Below are 17,671 nucleotides of genomic sequence, written 5' to 3' on the forward strand. Positions count from 1 at the left end.
TTAATGGATCAGTGCTTTGCAAGTTTTTTATAAAAAATAAAAAAGTGGTCAATACAAAATTCTCCATGTGAAAGACTGCTGAACTTTATTTCTTTCTCATCCACACATCAATAAAATGCTGTTTTTAGGCTATTTTAAAATAAATTTCACAGAGGATTTAAATAAAATAATTGTAGGCTACTTTAGAGATAGGCAAAAGTAAAGTGCACAAATTAGAAAATGGAGCTGCAGAAGAGCAATAAACAGTAGATTACAGTACATCTTAGAGTTAACAGTAGGCCTATAGCTAAATGGTAAGTTGGACGTCATTGCTTCAAATAATAATTGTGGGTTTTAATATTCGAAAGTAGGCCTCCTCAAAAACAACTGCCAAAATAGTTAATGACTTGAACTGCAGACCAAAAGCACATTTGTGTGATTGACAGAGAAAATGCTCTTCTCATTGGTTGATTCACAGGCACACATCCCACGCGCCCTCTCCACCTCCACCTCCACCCCACAGAGCCCCAGACGGCCGAGCCCACGCAAGCCCAACCTCCTCTGCTGAATTCCCAGATCTGCTCTTGGCGACAGGCCGGGCTCCAATTGCTGAACACCCACACGCCTCGGATATTCTCTTCTAGTGCGGCACAATTAAAGGATCCCCTTCACTTTACACAAATAGACTATCTTTAGACTTTGAAGCCAAAACTAAAGAAAAAAGTACTTATGATGTACTTATGTAAAACTTGGGTAACCATTTTATCTTTCAACTTGTGACTCTCTACAGTACAATAAGGTCTCTACAGTATCCACAACAAATCCATATAAACCTTCAAAGGCACTCCACAGTAAATTAGTACAGTAAATCAGATACTCTATTTTATCCAAATTAACTTAACTAATTCACCTGTCTTACACATTTCACCACTTTCTCCATAAAACCTAGGTCCGCCTATTTTCTCTTTCATCTACAGTTAAGCCCAAAATTATTAGCCCCCCTTATGAATTCAGACATAATCCTTTGTTTATACATGAAAATGACCATTTCCAAAAATGTGCCTAGTTTATATGATTACAGAAGCGCAAAGACAGTATGCCCACAAAGTTTGATGATCATTGTTTGCTCATGCTCTGATTTGTGACAAGAAAAGCAAAAATTGACATGTTCAAAATTATTAGCCCCCAGACCATTAATAGTCAATAGTGTAGCCTTTCTTTGCTTCAACTGACAACAACTTCTTTGAATAGTCTTTTACTAGGTTGGCACATATCTCTTAAGCACTCTTTAGCTCCAGCTCCTTCAAACTGCATGGTTTTCTTGTATGGACTCTTGCTTTAAGCACGTGCCACAGATTCTCAATGGGGTTGAGGTCTGGTCTCTGTGTAGGCTATTCCAGCACCTTGATTAGGGTATCCTTTAGGGCGTTTTAGACCACTCTTCACTATGCTTTGGGTTATTATCATGCTGAAGGACCTGGTGGTGACCTAAGCCTAGACTAAGAGCAGGCGTCTTGATGTTATCCCTCAAAAGGTCAACATAATCTTTCTTTTTCATGATCCCATGCACCCAAACAAGGCTCTCTGTGCCTGAGACAGCAAAACAGCCCCATTACATGATGCTCCTGCCACCATGCTTCACTGTGGGAACTGTATTTTTATGGTTGTAGGCCTTCCCTTTTTTTGCCAAACATAGGCAACATCCATGTGCCCAAACAGCTCCAGTTTAATGTCATCAGACCAAAGGACAGTTTTCCAAAACTCATTTTTAGCTTTTAAATGTGCACGGGCAAAGTTCAGTCTGACTTTGAAGCGCCCCTTTTGGAGTAAGGGGTTTTTCTCAGCCGATGACCTTGGAGGCCTCCACAATAAAAATCTCACGCTACTGTCTTCCTCAAGACTTTAACCCCAGAGGTCTCAAGGTCAGCAACTATCATTTTGGCGGATGTGCAGGGTTGCTTGCTAACATCCCTGATGATTTTTCTCTCTAGATTGAGATATTTAGCATTTCCATCCACACTTAGGTTTGTTATGCACAAACTTGGAACTCTTTGTACTTTGTAATGATGCCTTGCACGGCTGTTCTACAGACTGTGAAGCATCTAGAAATTACAGTATAGCCTTTCTCCATATTATAGGCCTCAATGATGTTCTTTCTGAGGTCCAGACAGATTTCCTTTATCTTCAGTATGCCTGTAAAGGCAGTCCCCTCTCAGACAGGTGTTCAAGTGCCTGTAGGCCTGTTCCTTGAAGTCTTTAGGGAAACAATCAATGCTGGTTGGGTGTTCAGGTGTTGTCTGGACATTAACTAACTGCAAAGGTGTGGCTTGAAAGGTGACAGGTTGGTTGTGTGTGTTTAAAAGCAAAAAAATCACATGGGGGCTATTAATTTTGAACACTCCACTTTTCACACAATTTGAGATTAAGCATTCCTAATAATATATCAACACTCCAAAATGCACCAGATTCTACATAATACCACTGGCGAATGTTTGATTTTTAAAATTTGATCAGGGATGAAAAATTTAGGGAGAATTTTAGAGTAATGTTCCAAAATTTCAGGGGGGCTAATAATTTTGGGCTTAACTGTATCTCACACTTTTTTTTAGACCATTTACAGTCTTAAATGACAACATAAGTGGACGGAAGTGCTGAACCAAATGGTGCCTCGAGCACAACACAAGGTGTAAGCTACTTCGGGCTTCAGATGTCATCATGACTGATAGTTTTAAATACCAGAGCAGAGAGCAACGATGAGCAGCCTCAACAAGTTGTAGCTAAAGGAACGGTGTAATGCTAGACAATATATTATACATTTGCAGAACTGGGTGAACATGGGTAAACTGGGACACTTTTGGAAAATCCAACTTCTCAGCCCTATATCGCAAACACTCTAATATATTTTATATCAATATAAGTTATTTTTGGAAAGCTTAGGTTGTCCTTTACATGATCAAATCATTATAATTAAGTAATCATTGACACAGACAGAATTAAACTCCTTCAAAGCTCAACTGACACACCCCCACATTTTTGGGGGGTACATTGGTAAAGTGGGACAGGGCCCAAAAAAAGTGCTATTTTGCATAGTAAACCTTTATTTAACTTAATATTTTGCTCCTATTTTATGATTTAAACCATTTTAATTTAGTTTTCATTTGAATGTACATATTTTCATTACCAAATAGCATGCTAGCTCTCATTACTAGCTACATGTAGCTCACTAACATACATGATTGTATGATCTATAAAATGAATAACACTAAATAATGATACTAAATACTAATAATAAATCATAATAAATAAAACACATGTTAATGTTTCCATTTTTATTCCCATGAAAAAAATGGTTCCCATTGGATATTACACTGTCCCACTTTGACAATATAGGTGTGTCCCACTTTACCAATACACTACTGGTCAAGTGGGACGGCAGGAAATTTGCCCCTAATTAAAACATTTAATCAAATAAATGACTTTTTTTTCATTATTTTGATACTTAACGTAGTCATATTACATATGAAAACAACTTTGTAGGCTTAACATATACATTTAAGATTTGCTGGACTTAACACAATTTGCCTCAAATTCCTGTGTCATTTGACTTATCATTGTTTTTCGGGCTCCTGGCTTTGAAAGTAGTCTGGTCACAACCCCGCATATGACATCACACCCACACTGCCAATATTATTTAACCCCTTACATCCTAGAGATCTTTTGGCAATATGTTTTAATAGACAAGTCATAACTACATTGGAGATATATATGAAAAAGCTTAGCTGTCCCACTTTACCCATTGTCCCACTTTACCCATGTTCACCCTATTGAACAAAGTCACTGATAAAGATTACCTACTGCCATTACATTACGTTGCCATAAACATGCATGAATATATAATGTGTACGAAATGTCAATAACTAAGCTTCTCTCTGCCTCTGGGATGAAATCTGTGATACTCATGAAACTTGATAACTCTGGCTAAGGCAGAGAGGTTGCACAGGGGGCCTAATCTTCATTGAACTGCTCTTCTTCATTTGGAGTTGAGCTCAGATAATCAAAGGCTCGTTGGCTCTGGGAGACCAGCTGAATGATAGGTGCTAAGAGGACCTCCGCAGCAGAGGACTTGCGGCGGATCGTGTTGGTGGAGATCGGGGCCAGGGTGTCTAGCTCAGTTTGGCTGCCGCGCTTCGCACTGCCCCTGCGGCCATTGGCCGGGAGAGGGGCGGAAGTGGGTGCTGGTGGGGTCACAGAAGTGCTCGGGGTCGAGGGGTCAGACGCATGGCCTGTGGAGCCTCGGCGACGCGCGTAAAAACTCCGGCGGCGCCGTGGACGACTATCCATGGCCTTCAGGAAGAGGCTGTTGGAGGAGCTACGCGGTGTTAATGGCTCCCCAGATGTCGCCTCCTGATCAAGGTATTCGAGGAGTTGCTGCTCTGTTGGCTGCTCCAGCTGGGATGAAGAGTAGAGCAGACATGTTAGAAGGCAATGGTGAGGTAGTCTAGTGGAAAGTTTGGAAAAAAATAAAATGTGAAATAATGTATATGTAAATGATGATAATATGATAATGATATAAAGGCAAAATCCCCCTTTATGCAGAGCAGTTCCATCGAAGTCTATGGACATGACACGTATGACACACCCCCTTTATGCAGAGGAAGTGATCCCCGTTTTGCGCCCATAGACATGAACTACGACGACGTATCTTGCCCCGCCTTAAGGATCTTTGGTCCTTCTCACCATGTTGTAGAGCGGAGTTGTGTTGATGAGGAGCTGGATGAGGACCCTGCTCAGCTCTCTCAGACTGGTGGCCACCTCACCCACCTGGGCAGGCAACGCCTGGATCTGTGCCACAGGCGGCAACTTCAGGAAGGTCTGGACGAGATCAGAGAGCGTCCCCAGTGCCGTGTCTCGTAGACCCCTGATTCCATTCACCTGACACAATGGACAATGAGCTCCAATGAGATAACACTAAACAAGTCTTTAATCTTGGCACAGTCTCTCACATGTTTGTTAAAGGTTGTACAGCTTATACATAAATGATAGTTTTCTATGTATCATCCAATCAATTTATTGTGTATTGCATGTGTCTCTCAGATATCCTCCTCATTTGATCTCCCTTGGTAAAAACATCAAGCAAGCTTCATCAATGGGTACGTTTTCTCATTGTAAAGATATAAGAGTAAATTTCTGTCTCAAATGTTTCCTGTACAATGATGTTGGTATCAAATCAGTCATGTTTCCTGTTATTTGCTTTTATTTTTTTTAATACCATTGTATATGCCCCCCAAAACTTCCCAACCTATTGCACCTGAGACATGTAGAAAGCCATCAGGTTCTGTAGCATGTTAACCACCACCTCCATCATTTTAGTGAGCCCCAGCTGGGGAAAAAAAAACACAAATCATTTTAAGGTGACACAGTAAGTTACAGACAAATTCAAACTTATTACACAATGAACACGTTTTGTAAATCATCAGTGACTAACCAGTGAATCAATGAGTAATTTCCCCTCAAATAATCGCCTCAATAAAAAAAAAATATGTTGTTTATTTTATTTTATTGTATTTCATTTGTTATTATTATTTTATTTCTTATTAATTCTCTACCAAACGTGATGTACCAACAAACAAGAGAAAATGAGATCTCGGCCAAGCTTCGGTCTTGTCAGGTCCAAGTGTTGGATTAATGGGACATAATAACACAGACAAAAGCGATGGGTTTTTGGGTCCACGTGGCTTCTGTCCTGGGTGAACCCATCAGTCTCTTCACAAAAGACCCGATGGCCCCTTCCACAACTGCCCCTCATCCCTCTGCCCCGCTCTCTCATTCTCTTCCCATCAACATTAGATTGTTGGCACTGAAACTTGTGTTTCCTCCATAGCCTACAGAAAAAGAGCCAAATCGCTACTTTAGAGGCTTGGCTGTCATGTTCCTATTAGCCCTGCAGGCCTCAGCGGGAACACAAGTAAATGACCCATGTACATAAACTGGAACTGACAGCCAAGGCACAACTAGTCATTAGCCTAAAAAAACATCAAGTGTTTTTCTCAATCTACTTGTTCACATCGCCATGCTGTTGTATGGTGAAAGGTGGAGGGGGGTGAGGGGGGGGGGGGGGGGGGGAGGACCCTGCTCAGCGGGGTGGGGGTATAAAATATAAAATGTTTTAATGCAACTGGAAAGTCCAAAGAAATTATTCATCTGTACCACGTGAAGGAATACGAGACCTATGACTACCTGGGTATATGAGTTGAACATAGCAACAAGCTGTGATATAAATATAAAATATAAATATAAATAAGATAAAAATTCTATTTCTAAAAAAATTCTAATTCTAAAAATCGAACTGAAAGCCAGGTCTAACTAAGAAGCGGTGAATTTTAAGCAAATACCCCACCAGCGCACTAAACCACATGTTCACGTGTGCTTCTGAAGTAGAGCAAGTGCATCTTCGAGCCCACAGCAACGTGAGTGTGAGACCGCGCCGCTCGTGTGTGATGGATTTCAGTCTAGGTTGGCAAACGCAGCAAGCACGCATATCTTACAGGCACTCACCAGGCCGGGCCGCCCCCCTTGTACTGTAAGCTTCAATTATGTTTTGTAGGTGGGGGTGTAGAAGTGGGTCAGCCAAAGGGAGAGAGGCTGCCCGCAGTGCCCTCTGTATTCCTGTCCTGTTCAAAAGGAGAGGAGCCCGCAGAGGCGGAACTGGAGCTGAGCAGAAAACGTGACCCGGTGCTGTGGCGACAGCTGCCAAGTCCTGCCAAAGAGCAACCAGGAGCCAAGCATGGCACCATGGAAACAATCACACTACGCACACAAACCGCCCCAAGGAAGGAGGAACACAGCGCGTTCTGATACCTCTACAGAGATGTTACACGTGCTTGCACATTACATACAGTCCCAATCACCCACAATGATGCAGACACACTGTACCCCCTAAACACATGCACACACACACTGTACCCCCTAAACACAGTCACACACACACACACACACGCACATGCACGCACGCATACACACACACACACACACACACACACACACACACACACACACACACACACACACACTTTTGAACACTCCCCCACCTGAAAGGCTCACACAGGCTCACACACAGTGGTAGACGTTGCCAGCTCACGTTTCTCTACTGTGCAGTCGCCCAGTCTCTCTGGGGTGTCTGCTGGCCTTTAATGAGGCACTGTTTGATGTGAGCCGACCCTTGTGGATCTCAGTGTTTGCCCCGCTCCCTTCCCCCACCCCCCTCCGCTCCCTCACCAGACGCCCACCACTGCCACCGCCACCACCACGCCGCCGCCACCGCGCCCTCTAACACGTTTATCTTCCAATTACCCGCAGGCTAACTGCTGGGAAAATGACACTCTTAAGGCTCTGTGGGCTCTTAAGATGAGCTCAACGGGGCTTTCACAGCGACACGTGTCTGCTTTATGCTTCCATCTAGTGAAAAACGCATGGTTCGTCCTTGAGGTGTTTGAAACAGAGATCTCTTTAGTTTTTTCAAAGACGGAATTGAATATGCTGACCCTGAGGTGTCGTCTTCTCCATTCCCAATTTGAAGTGCACATGACAGTATGCTTCATTAGGTTTTGCCTATAGTCCTGGCTAGTGATGCAGAAGTCTTCGTTTATAATAACATGATTAGATTCATTGCAGTTGAAATAAACTAGTTGAGGATATGCAAACCCCCCATTGAATAGTTTAGTTTTTGCAACACATCCCCCTCACACTTGCACAACATGGTCACAGAGTCTCCAATTCTCCAATTTGCATATTCTGCAAACAAACCATAACATATGTCTTGTTATGTGTCTTATTGTCTATCTGTCTTGCTTTAAATGCATTTGAACTAGAGGAAATAAAAACGATAAAGTCTGTTAAACTAGGGGGAAATGAAAAACCACACTTGAAAACCACGACAGATACTATAATTACACTATAATGTCTATATTCTATTTAGTGTTTGCAACTTCACAAATCTCCCAAACATCCCTTCAAACCAGCAACTATTAGCTGTTAGGTACAGTACACCCTCAGCCACTGTAGACTCAGACGCCCACTGAATCCGTTCTATCTGTTCATCTGGGCTGGACTCCTTCATCCCTGTCTTATCGGACTGAGTGTGTTCTTCTCCAGCAGTGGCAGCCATGAGCTGCTTCAAACCTCACGTAGCACCACGTCCCTCCGGGCCTTCTCTAAACCAACCCAAACATCTCTCACCCAAACCCAAACAAACATGGATCCCTCTCCCCTTTTTCGAACAGTGTGTGCAAGACATCTGAGTGTGCTGTGTATTTTGGTGATTGGCATTTGCCCACACACAAGACTTATCTGACATACTGTACATGCTTGGCAACTAATCTGACGTATCTTTAGTGTGATGAATAGTTTGAGTGTCAGAGTTACAAAAATTAGTTTAATGAAAGTTTAACGATAGATATGAATAGTATGGCAACATTTATTTATTTATTTATATATTTTATTTCATTATGACAATAAATGTTAGAAGTAATAACACGTTATTATTAATGATGAGTTATTCATATGAAAAACTGCCTTAGACAGTATTTTTGTGGGTTTTTATGTTTATATTTCTTCAAATATCTGGTGATACACTAGCCCTGCCTGGCAGCTTATAGAAAATATGTTGAGTTAACTAGAGCCCATATAGATGATAGATTAGGCACCTGAATAACCATCTCTTTCTCTCTCTCAATTTTCTTTTGGTAATTGTGTTTGTTTCTCTCTCTCTCTCTCTTTCCTCCTCCATTTTCTTGTTGTGACTTTGTTTGTTTCTCTCTGTCTCTCTCTCTCTCACCCTCCCTCTTTCCTTGCCTTTCTATCAATTTTTCGGAGACCGCAGAAGCCCCAGGGGGCCTTGCACAAAGAGTGCCTAATGAGAGAGCCGTGCCTGTCCAGGGAGATCTCTTCTTGCAGCTCATGTAGGCAGGAAGTGCCAAGGGCCTTACAAGCCGCCCAACCATGGAACAGAGCACGTAGCCTGGGTATTTTTACTGCCCACCCAATAAGGCACGACCAGAAGTGCTGGGATGTTGTGATGGTCCTATCTGATACTGTGATGGTCCTATTTGATACTGTAATGAGGAGTTTCATGGGGACGTGGAGGCAGACTGCTGACTCCTAACTTGACAACTTGCTAACTAACTTCAATGGCAAGTTGCATTGCAAGTTAGCTCTGGGGTAGCAAAAATCAGTGTGTGCCGCCTTCACGTACCAGAGATCACAGTGTCTACTTGAAGGCAGAGGACAAAAATGTGTTCAGGAAAACGTCTGCATTTCACTTCAGCTGATAAGAAAGTGGCAGGCTGACAAGCAGAACATCACAGTCAGGACTGTAGTGCTCACGAAAGACTGTCGTCAAAGTGTCACCAAGTGAATCTGCAAGGTGGAAATCAAGGTCGCAGACAAAGAATGGACAAAAATGTTCCTTAGACCCATAGCTCAAGTCATTCCACTCTTACCACACCAATACCAATGTGTGATAGGACAATGGTAGTGGTGTCCTGGAATCCAGCATGTGCCCCAGTATTCAACTGTTGCTCCCTAATCAAATGTTATGTCCAAGTTCAGTTAAAATCCTCGCGGAGTAGGCTACAGTATACTCACTTGTCATGATATCGCCCATAGCGGCAACTATTTGACACTTTTCATTATACTGCATAAATGTGAAATCATTTTGCAACTAACAAAAAACTGTATTTTACAATAAACCAAGCTTGACATAAAAAAAAGCAGAATGGGGTCAGTAGGAGAACACCAGTGTGAAGTGTTTGTGAAGTGTAACTTCATGCTCTACTTGAAAAAGTATTAAATTCATAATATTTTTGGCAATGAAATCAGACACCAGTCCCTAAAGAGGCCATTTGTTGAGTGGCACCCCACCCCCTTCCCTCAAGTTTATGCCATTTTGCCATCACTAGCATTCGTCATACTGTAACTGCATAGGGATGGTGTATACTGCAAATGTGATGAGTTATTTTAATCAAAACAGATTTATTCAATTAAAAAAATAATATATTCTGCCTACAATGTTTAAACCTGCACAATTGTGTTAGGTCTTAAGTCAAAGGAGGTCGGGATATCATTACTGTAAGTGTTCAAAATTCAAATGTTATGCAAGACGCTCATAAAATAGAAAGAAATCAGTTCATCAGCCAAAGTAAAATTCTTCATCCTATTTATTATGTAATAATAAGACTTCAGCCTCAATGGACTTTCTCTGGAATTTCCTGCTGTCTGAATAACTTGCCAGACAAAATATTATTACCACTGCATTCGAGCAAGATCAGAAAAGCTAGTAGAACTAAAATGGATAACAACTGTATCCTTAAGCGTTTCATTATCAAAAGCTTTCCCTCTGTGTAAACACAAGATAGAGCGCTTGACTGGGACAAAAAAAACCAAACAAACAAACAAACAAAAAAACAAGTTGAGAAACCAAGATGAAGAAGACTACTGTTTCCTCACTGTGTTAGCAGCTCCCTCTAGTGTCTGGATGATGCGGTACAGCTGTGCCCTCAGCTTCAGGGCTCGGTGGTACAGTTGGAGACTCAGATTGAGCAAAAGCCAGCGCACACGCGTCCACAGCCCAGGTTCGTCATTGTCATCATCATCTTCATACAGCGAAGCCCTGAACTCGAATTCCTGTCCTGAAAATCACAAGGATGCAGTGTAACGCTTCTAAAACAGTGTTGCCCCTTAGTGAACTTTGATGACCTGTGGATGGGAGTAAAAGGTATCTGTGTCACGACTCACGATACCTTTAATTTCAATTATGATAGTTTTTTAAGCCCTTTCCTGCACTGGTGTGATTCTGTTGACCTTCCACAATGTCTGTCTGTCGCCGTCATCTTCCATGTTTTTTGCTACTCATGAATGCATATGAGTCCACCCTGTCTGTGAGCAATGCTGTAGGCTACTCATTCATCATTCCCTTGAATAAGAAATGCTGGACATTTGGGTGCACTGTATCATAATGCTAATGCATGCGCACAATAAGGATAACATTCTGATGACCATATTAACTGCAAGCCATACCTAGTAAGATAGTACCAAGTAAGTACCCACCTGGTGAGTAAGTGAAGGAAAGTGAAGTGAGGAAAAGTTGCCAAAGCTTTCTTTTTTTTCCGTTTTATTTTATAATTTAGATTATTCTTTAACTACTCGTCTTAAGAGACTCATATATTATGGAATGTAGGCCCACACATAACGATATACATTTTGTTTGGTTATCTGAGATAGCTGAACTCTGTTTTTCACCCAGCCACACAATGCTGAAATTGACACAAAATGTCATTTTAACACATCCCTTTTTTGTAGTGTACTGTGTTAATATCTGTGTCTTAGAGAATGATTGGGAGTTGGAGTGTTACAGTATTATGCAGTCTAGATGTAGTGAACCAGCATATCCACTGTATACTGTACATTCACTGTTAACTATGTGGTATTGAGCTTCAAAGTCAGAGACTCACGCATTGTCGGGGGCATTGGCAGGTAGTGATGGACAGCGTCCTCGGTACGCGTAAGCACCTCGTCCAGGCTTGAGGTCACCACTCGGCCCGTGGAGGAGTTCTGCAGGGCTATCAGCAGATCCCAGATGACATCCACCAGCTGCTCCCACCTGTTCAGCACCACATCCAGCCCTTCAATGACGCGCATCTGAGCATCGTCTAGAGTCAGGTAAAAGCCATCCTTCAGGTGACACAGCACCTGTGAGAGGGGAGAGAGATGGAAAGACACAGTTCTTTATCACATAGAAAAAAACAAAAGGTCCTCCGTGCTCCCGAAATCACTATCTGGTGTGTCAACGGGAAAGGACAAACTGTAGTGAAGAAACAATGTTCACCGGAGCAACTCAGATGTGAAGTTTTAGATATTTATTAAGGTGCCAACATAGTGGACTAACGTTTCGATGTTTGCCACGTCTTCATCACAGTCTAGAAAGGTGAGAGCACTTTGACTCGGCGCAGTAATATCATCACTCTTGCACTTTCAGTTTCACTTTGGAGTGAGGATATTACTGCGCTGAGTCTAAGTGCTCCCAAGTGTTATTCCGCCACACAATATAGTTATCCCTCTTACCTGCCTAGAAATGCACTACGTTTTATTTTGTGTCACCATGGTTGTGAACTGTATTTTATAGGGAAAACATGGAGGTGTTTGGTCGCTTCTAACTCCATCTCTGTTTGGATCCTAATGAATGAACTGGGCTAGCTAAGTGCTATCAAAGTAGCGCCATGCGCCAGAGCCAGTGAGTGCACGCATTGAAACGTAAGAGGTATGTATCAACTCGTCTTAGTTAAGGGTATAACGAAGTTTAATATGAAAAAACGGTGAAGTGTTCCTTTAAGACAGAAGAGACTGGGCCATGATGTAATTTCCTGCACCATGACAGTATTGGGTGTCATGAATGTCTTTGATTGAAGATCATGTGAAATGAGTCATCACAGATGGCAGGTCAGGGTGTTCCATTTCACCATTACTCCACCCACAAGATGAGGCTCTCAGGGCACCCACCTCCTCTGTGGACTGATTCAGGACTGGGAAGCTGCTCTCCATCTGGTCCAGCCCCACATTAACATAGTGGTTGACGGCATCAACTATGGCAAACATACAAAAGTACAAAAGTTAAAGTATTTTCTGGCCAAGTTTGTCACACATCTGCATAATGTTTATTTTACCTGACAGTTTAATCAACAAATCATTCCAAGACTTGCACTGCAATGGATATACAATGGATGTGTATTATGTAGATTGGTATATTTTTGATACCTTGGATCTATTCACTACAAATCAAATGTGCCTTAGACCATTTTTTCCCAAAATGACACTTACCCCATAAAATTATACAATCTGAAATATTACTGTTCACTAGACCTGTCTCCTATCTGTCTGTCAGATCTACCTGAATCCATGTTTAGCGCTATAAGGCACCCTCTTTGGCAACCCCAATTGAACTGCAATGGCTTTTCGATATTTGACATCACAAGTAGCCTTTGTTCTAATTCGGCCATTTTTTAGTGGCTATTTTTAAGTTCAAGATTGTTGTATGAAAGAGGGCACAACCATGCCTCATGTTCATGATAGCTCTCTGGTTATGCACAACCTCTCCTAATTCATCAAAATCAAGACAAAAATGATTCTATTCCATGTCTCCTTTAATACATGTAAGTGTTCAACTTTATGTATTCAGAATGGCATAATCGTATGTATTGGAGTGTGAAGCATCTGTAAAATCTATTTAAAGTAAATAAAACTATAAGTAAGTGTCCTGTTTTTTTGGCTATTCATGGTTGATATGGTAGCTTTAGGAAACTAAAACGTGCATTGCTCTACCGTAATTTCCCGACTATTAGCCACGGCTTATACATTGATTTTGCAATATCTATTCAGCTATGGGGTTAATACACGGGGACAGTTAATATGGTGTTAATATGGTTTTGTTTCTTTTAATATGCATAAAACACTGTCCTGTGGCTTATACACAATGTGGCTTATATGCAGGAAATTACTGTAATAAGCTTTCATTCCATAGAAGTATACGCTACTGCAAGCAAGGATTCTCATTTGTCCCCATATCAATCAAAGCCCTTAATATGATAAGTGCCTTAAACAAACACCCTAAACACTTTGTTACAGGAGGTTTTTGTATTGTATTTTCTTATTTATTGCCATTAAGCTTTACTGTTATTGTACATTGTGTGTCATTTATGTCTTGTCTTATTGTAGTTTTATGTGTCTTTGTAACGGGTCATATACTTTGAGAAGTCCAAATTTCCCTATGGGGACAATAAAGTATATACAGTATCTACAGTATATATCTATCTATCTATCTCTGTTCTAACTGGAGGCGTCGCGTCGACTCACTCTGTGGTCTCAGGTTCTCTAGCAGCGGTCCTGCACGCTCTCTGGCCATCAGGGAGACGACCTGCAGCCCGAGACTAGAGAGATCTCCCATGAAGCCCAGTAGAGGGTAGCGGTTCTTCACCTCCACGTACACAGTACTCACGTTCTGGAGTGCGGAACAGACCAGGGGGAGGCCAGCCACCCGCTGCACTATATTGCTCTGTAGAGGATAGAGTGGAACTACTATTTGCAGAGGGAAACTCATATCAACATATTCTAACCATGTCATTACATGTGATAACCAGCCGATATAGGGGTCCGTAGGTGCCTCATGCAGATAGTACACCAAAAATGTATGTCTACAGACACGGAGGTCTTTTCTGGCTCAAAAGGATTTTTGCATCTCAAAATGTTATAAAACTGACATTATAAACGGATGATTTGAGTTGACTGATGTTATAGCTGATGTTATAAGACTGATATTCTGATATGTAAAATGATCAGTTGACTTTGTTAAAAAATGTTCCTGTTTGTCTATACTGGGGTCTGCATTTAATGTTAGTTTTGGAGGGTGCAGTGTGTTGCCTATAGCTGATCCACTCACCCTGTTGTTTTGGCCTGTTGTACCTGACATGACACCTCGCCTCTGGAAGAGGAAAAAAGGCGCGTCAGGACAGTGGGAAGTATCATGGTGCTCAAACCCATGCCTTACAAAGACTTGCGATCCTCCGGGAAGCACCACACTGGTGGTGAACAGCATGGCTCATGAGGCAGTCAGCTGCCAAGCCGTCACAAAGACCATTTGTGATTGACCATGACAGCATGAAAATCCAGTTAAGCTCTCAAAGTCTGCTGACCTCCCGTTCGGGTGTCTGTCGCACCACACTACTCGGCAGAGGTAGTGATGTAGAATGCTCGTCTGTCTCACACATTGTGAAAATAATAATGTATGCATAGGCTTATCCACATATAAAAAAAACCATACACTGCATAACTCACTTTCAAACATTCAAATTCTTGATTTCTTCCCTAATTATTTCTTCAGATGTCGATAACTGTCCAAGGAAATATCCAAAATAATGAATATTCAATAACCTGTAAAATGTACACTGAAGTCTGCAAGTTAAGACTGCTCTTTGAGTTGCCTTGCGCACAAAAATGTAGGCTATCCCTACTACATAAATAAACGTAGACTTTACTAGTATCAGAATGAACAAATTGAAACATTTTGAAAAATGAATAAATATGAAATTATGCAGAATCACATCAACATGATGTAAATGCTTCTCATCACACTTAAGACAGTAACTAATAATAATAATAATAATAATAATTTGCCTTTTGTTACTTTACACTTTGCACCTTCTTCAAGCAATACAATTAACTCTTCTGTATTAGTGCCACACTACAAGTGGTCATAAACTCTTAGAATGCACAGGACAGTTAAAACATGTTCATACCTCAGAAGCAAACTGGTAATAATACCTTGAAGAATGCACTCATCTTACCTGAGAGATCAATTTTAAAAGAGCAGGTTCAAAGAATCAATTGCTGGAAAGAGCTATCTGGCTCAGATGTCTTTCTCCCTCGTATTAAAAGTTGTCTTCAGGGGCATCAGTGAGTCTCACATTTGTATGGTGCCAGCGCATGTGATGTGTGAATCGGAGGACACTTCTGATTCATAAGGTGGAGCAGCGCTAATTGCACAGAGAGGAGCTCTGTTCCATTACTTTTTATACAGGCCTACAGTACCACAAGCATCTGCCTCATTTCTCTCAGAGATACTAATGGTGTAATGACATGACGTCAAACCCAACTGGGAATTTTTTTAGGGAATAGTTTTCTGTGCTTCTTCAGTTGTCAGTGACCTGCATTTACATGACATGATACAGGCACAATTAATAAGGTTGATCTAGCTTGCCGCTGGATAAACCCTTGCCCTGTGGTGCTACTTTTCACTGTTGAACAGTGTAATGGTAAAGGTGTTATTGACGGGTCTTTATATTTCTGACGCAAATAATGTGTTAACCTATATCCCTTTAGCTAGTATGAAAAATCAGTTACCAGTAAGTTGTTCAAGACATAATGTTAAATCCTTGTACAAGTAAATAGGAACACAACAGACGAAATGTTCAACATGACACACCAAATTAACCTAAACTACCAACACATACACACCAGCACACCAGTACACTATAACCATCATACTTAACACCAACCTTATTGAATTAGGCCCATTTAATGGCATAAATTCACATTTAGATTTGAGTAATAACATAGATAACCTTTCATCACTTGAGAAAATTGTACGGTCAATAGTTTCCATTCATACACGACTGACAGTCATTTCCACCAGTTTCGGTGTCATTGTTTTATAACAAGAGTTGTATAATCAATTCATGCAGACATATTTAGGAACTTTCTAGTAGGCAGCCATGTCAGATCCGCATCAACTCTTTCTGTCCATATGCTTGAATAATTATTTCCAAGAAATTCTATTGAAGGCGCGACAGGAATTTTTCAATGTGGTGTGGAATTTCATGGGACAGTGTGGGGATTTCCTTTTGAATTGGTCAGAGTACAACGTCATACCACAGATGAATAAAAATTGACATGTGACTTATAGCAAGGCTCTATTCTGCGAAAGAGAATATTGAGAGAATGTCAATGTGGAACTTGCACATGTCAAACAGCATTTTAATGAGCAATCCAACTCATGAACTCCATTCATTAAAGATACCACCTCTGTGCTGCCATTGGCAAGCATGGGTCAGAGAGTCTCAGAGTAATGATGGAGGTAATGTACTACTCATGTGGTGAGGAAGGCATAACAAAAGCTGACTATAGTCTAGATCACTGGTTCTCAAACTTTTCACAATAAGTACCACCACACCACAGAGAACAATTGACTCTCCAAGTACCACCATTATGACCAGCATTAAAACACAGTAGGCCAATTTACATATTTCACATTGTATACTGTTCTGCATTGTTTTCTTTTTCCAAGAAAGATTTAAAAAAAAAAACGTTTAAATGTAAAGATTTTCATGGCCCCAGCCGTGGCGCAACTGGCTGGGGCACCTGCACCGCACGCCGGCGACCCGGGTTCGATTCCCGCCCCGTGGTCCTTTCCGGATCCCACCCCAGCCTCTCTCTCCCACTCGCTTCCTGTCATTCTCTCTACTGTCCTGTCTGATTAAAGGCATAAAAAGCCCAAAAAATAACCTTTAAATGTAAAGATTTTCATTATATATTTGTATATCATTTTAAGTGATTATTTTGTCCTCATGAGTCTTGGTGACTCCCAGAGTACCACAGCAGAGAGCCCGCGTACCACTAGTGGTACCCGTACCACAGTTTGAGAACCACTGGTCTAGATCCTTACTGTAGGTAAGTTGTACTTGAAAGTGCAAACTCATCTTGTCAAGGTGCTTACTGTATTGTAGGTCTTACATGTGAATGACAGTTACGTCTTAGGATGAAAAAATTTAACATACTGTATTCACTTAGCCTGGTTGTAAACCAGACCTCTGCATTTCCAGGGTAGTATTCACTACTATTTTGAAAATTGTAAACCCCTACTCTTTTAGGTGATACGGTGTTATGTAAACGAAAAGGTTCCTGTATAGCATGTGGGAGCTCCTTCAGGATTATTAGGAAACCCTGTGCCTTAACATATAAGAACCTAAAAGAGCCTAAAATATAAGACATGTTAATAAACAGCTTTGTTTTCTTTATTTCTTTTTTTCCTGCTTACTACATTACCCTTTTCCCACATCTGTTTGTTCAATAGTAAAAGCCATAAAACTAT

At 41.2% G+C, this 17,671-nt stretch overlaps 1 protein-coding gene across 1 annotated transcript; it reads right to left on the reverse strand.

The window, feature by feature from the left end:
- Positions 1–3,918: 3,918 nt before the first annotated feature.
- plin6 (perilipin 6) lies at positions 3,919–14,503 on the reverse strand. Its single transcript, XM_062537962.1, has 8 exons — positions 14,465–14,503; positions 13,882–14,080; positions 12,532–12,614; positions 11,487–11,724; positions 10,483–10,664; positions 5,288–5,359; positions 4,714–4,911; positions 3,919–4,428 (listed from the first exon to the last, which is right to left on the reverse strand). Exons 1-8 carry the CDS (start codon positions 14,492–14,494, stop codon positions 3,985–3,987), a joined length of 1,446 nt encoding a protein of 481 aa, XP_062393946.1. The 5' UTR covers positions 14,495–14,503; the 3' UTR covers positions 3,919–3,984.
- Between the last annotated feature and the right edge of the window lie 3,168 nt (positions 14,504–17,671).

The sequence above is a fragment of the Sardina pilchardus genome, chromosome 6, assembly GCF_963854185.1.
Source record: "Sardina pilchardus chromosome 6, fSarPil1.1, whole genome shotgun sequence".
Lineage (NCBI taxonomy): Eukaryota > Metazoa > Chordata > Actinopteri > Clupeiformes > Clupeidae > Sardina > Sardina pilchardus.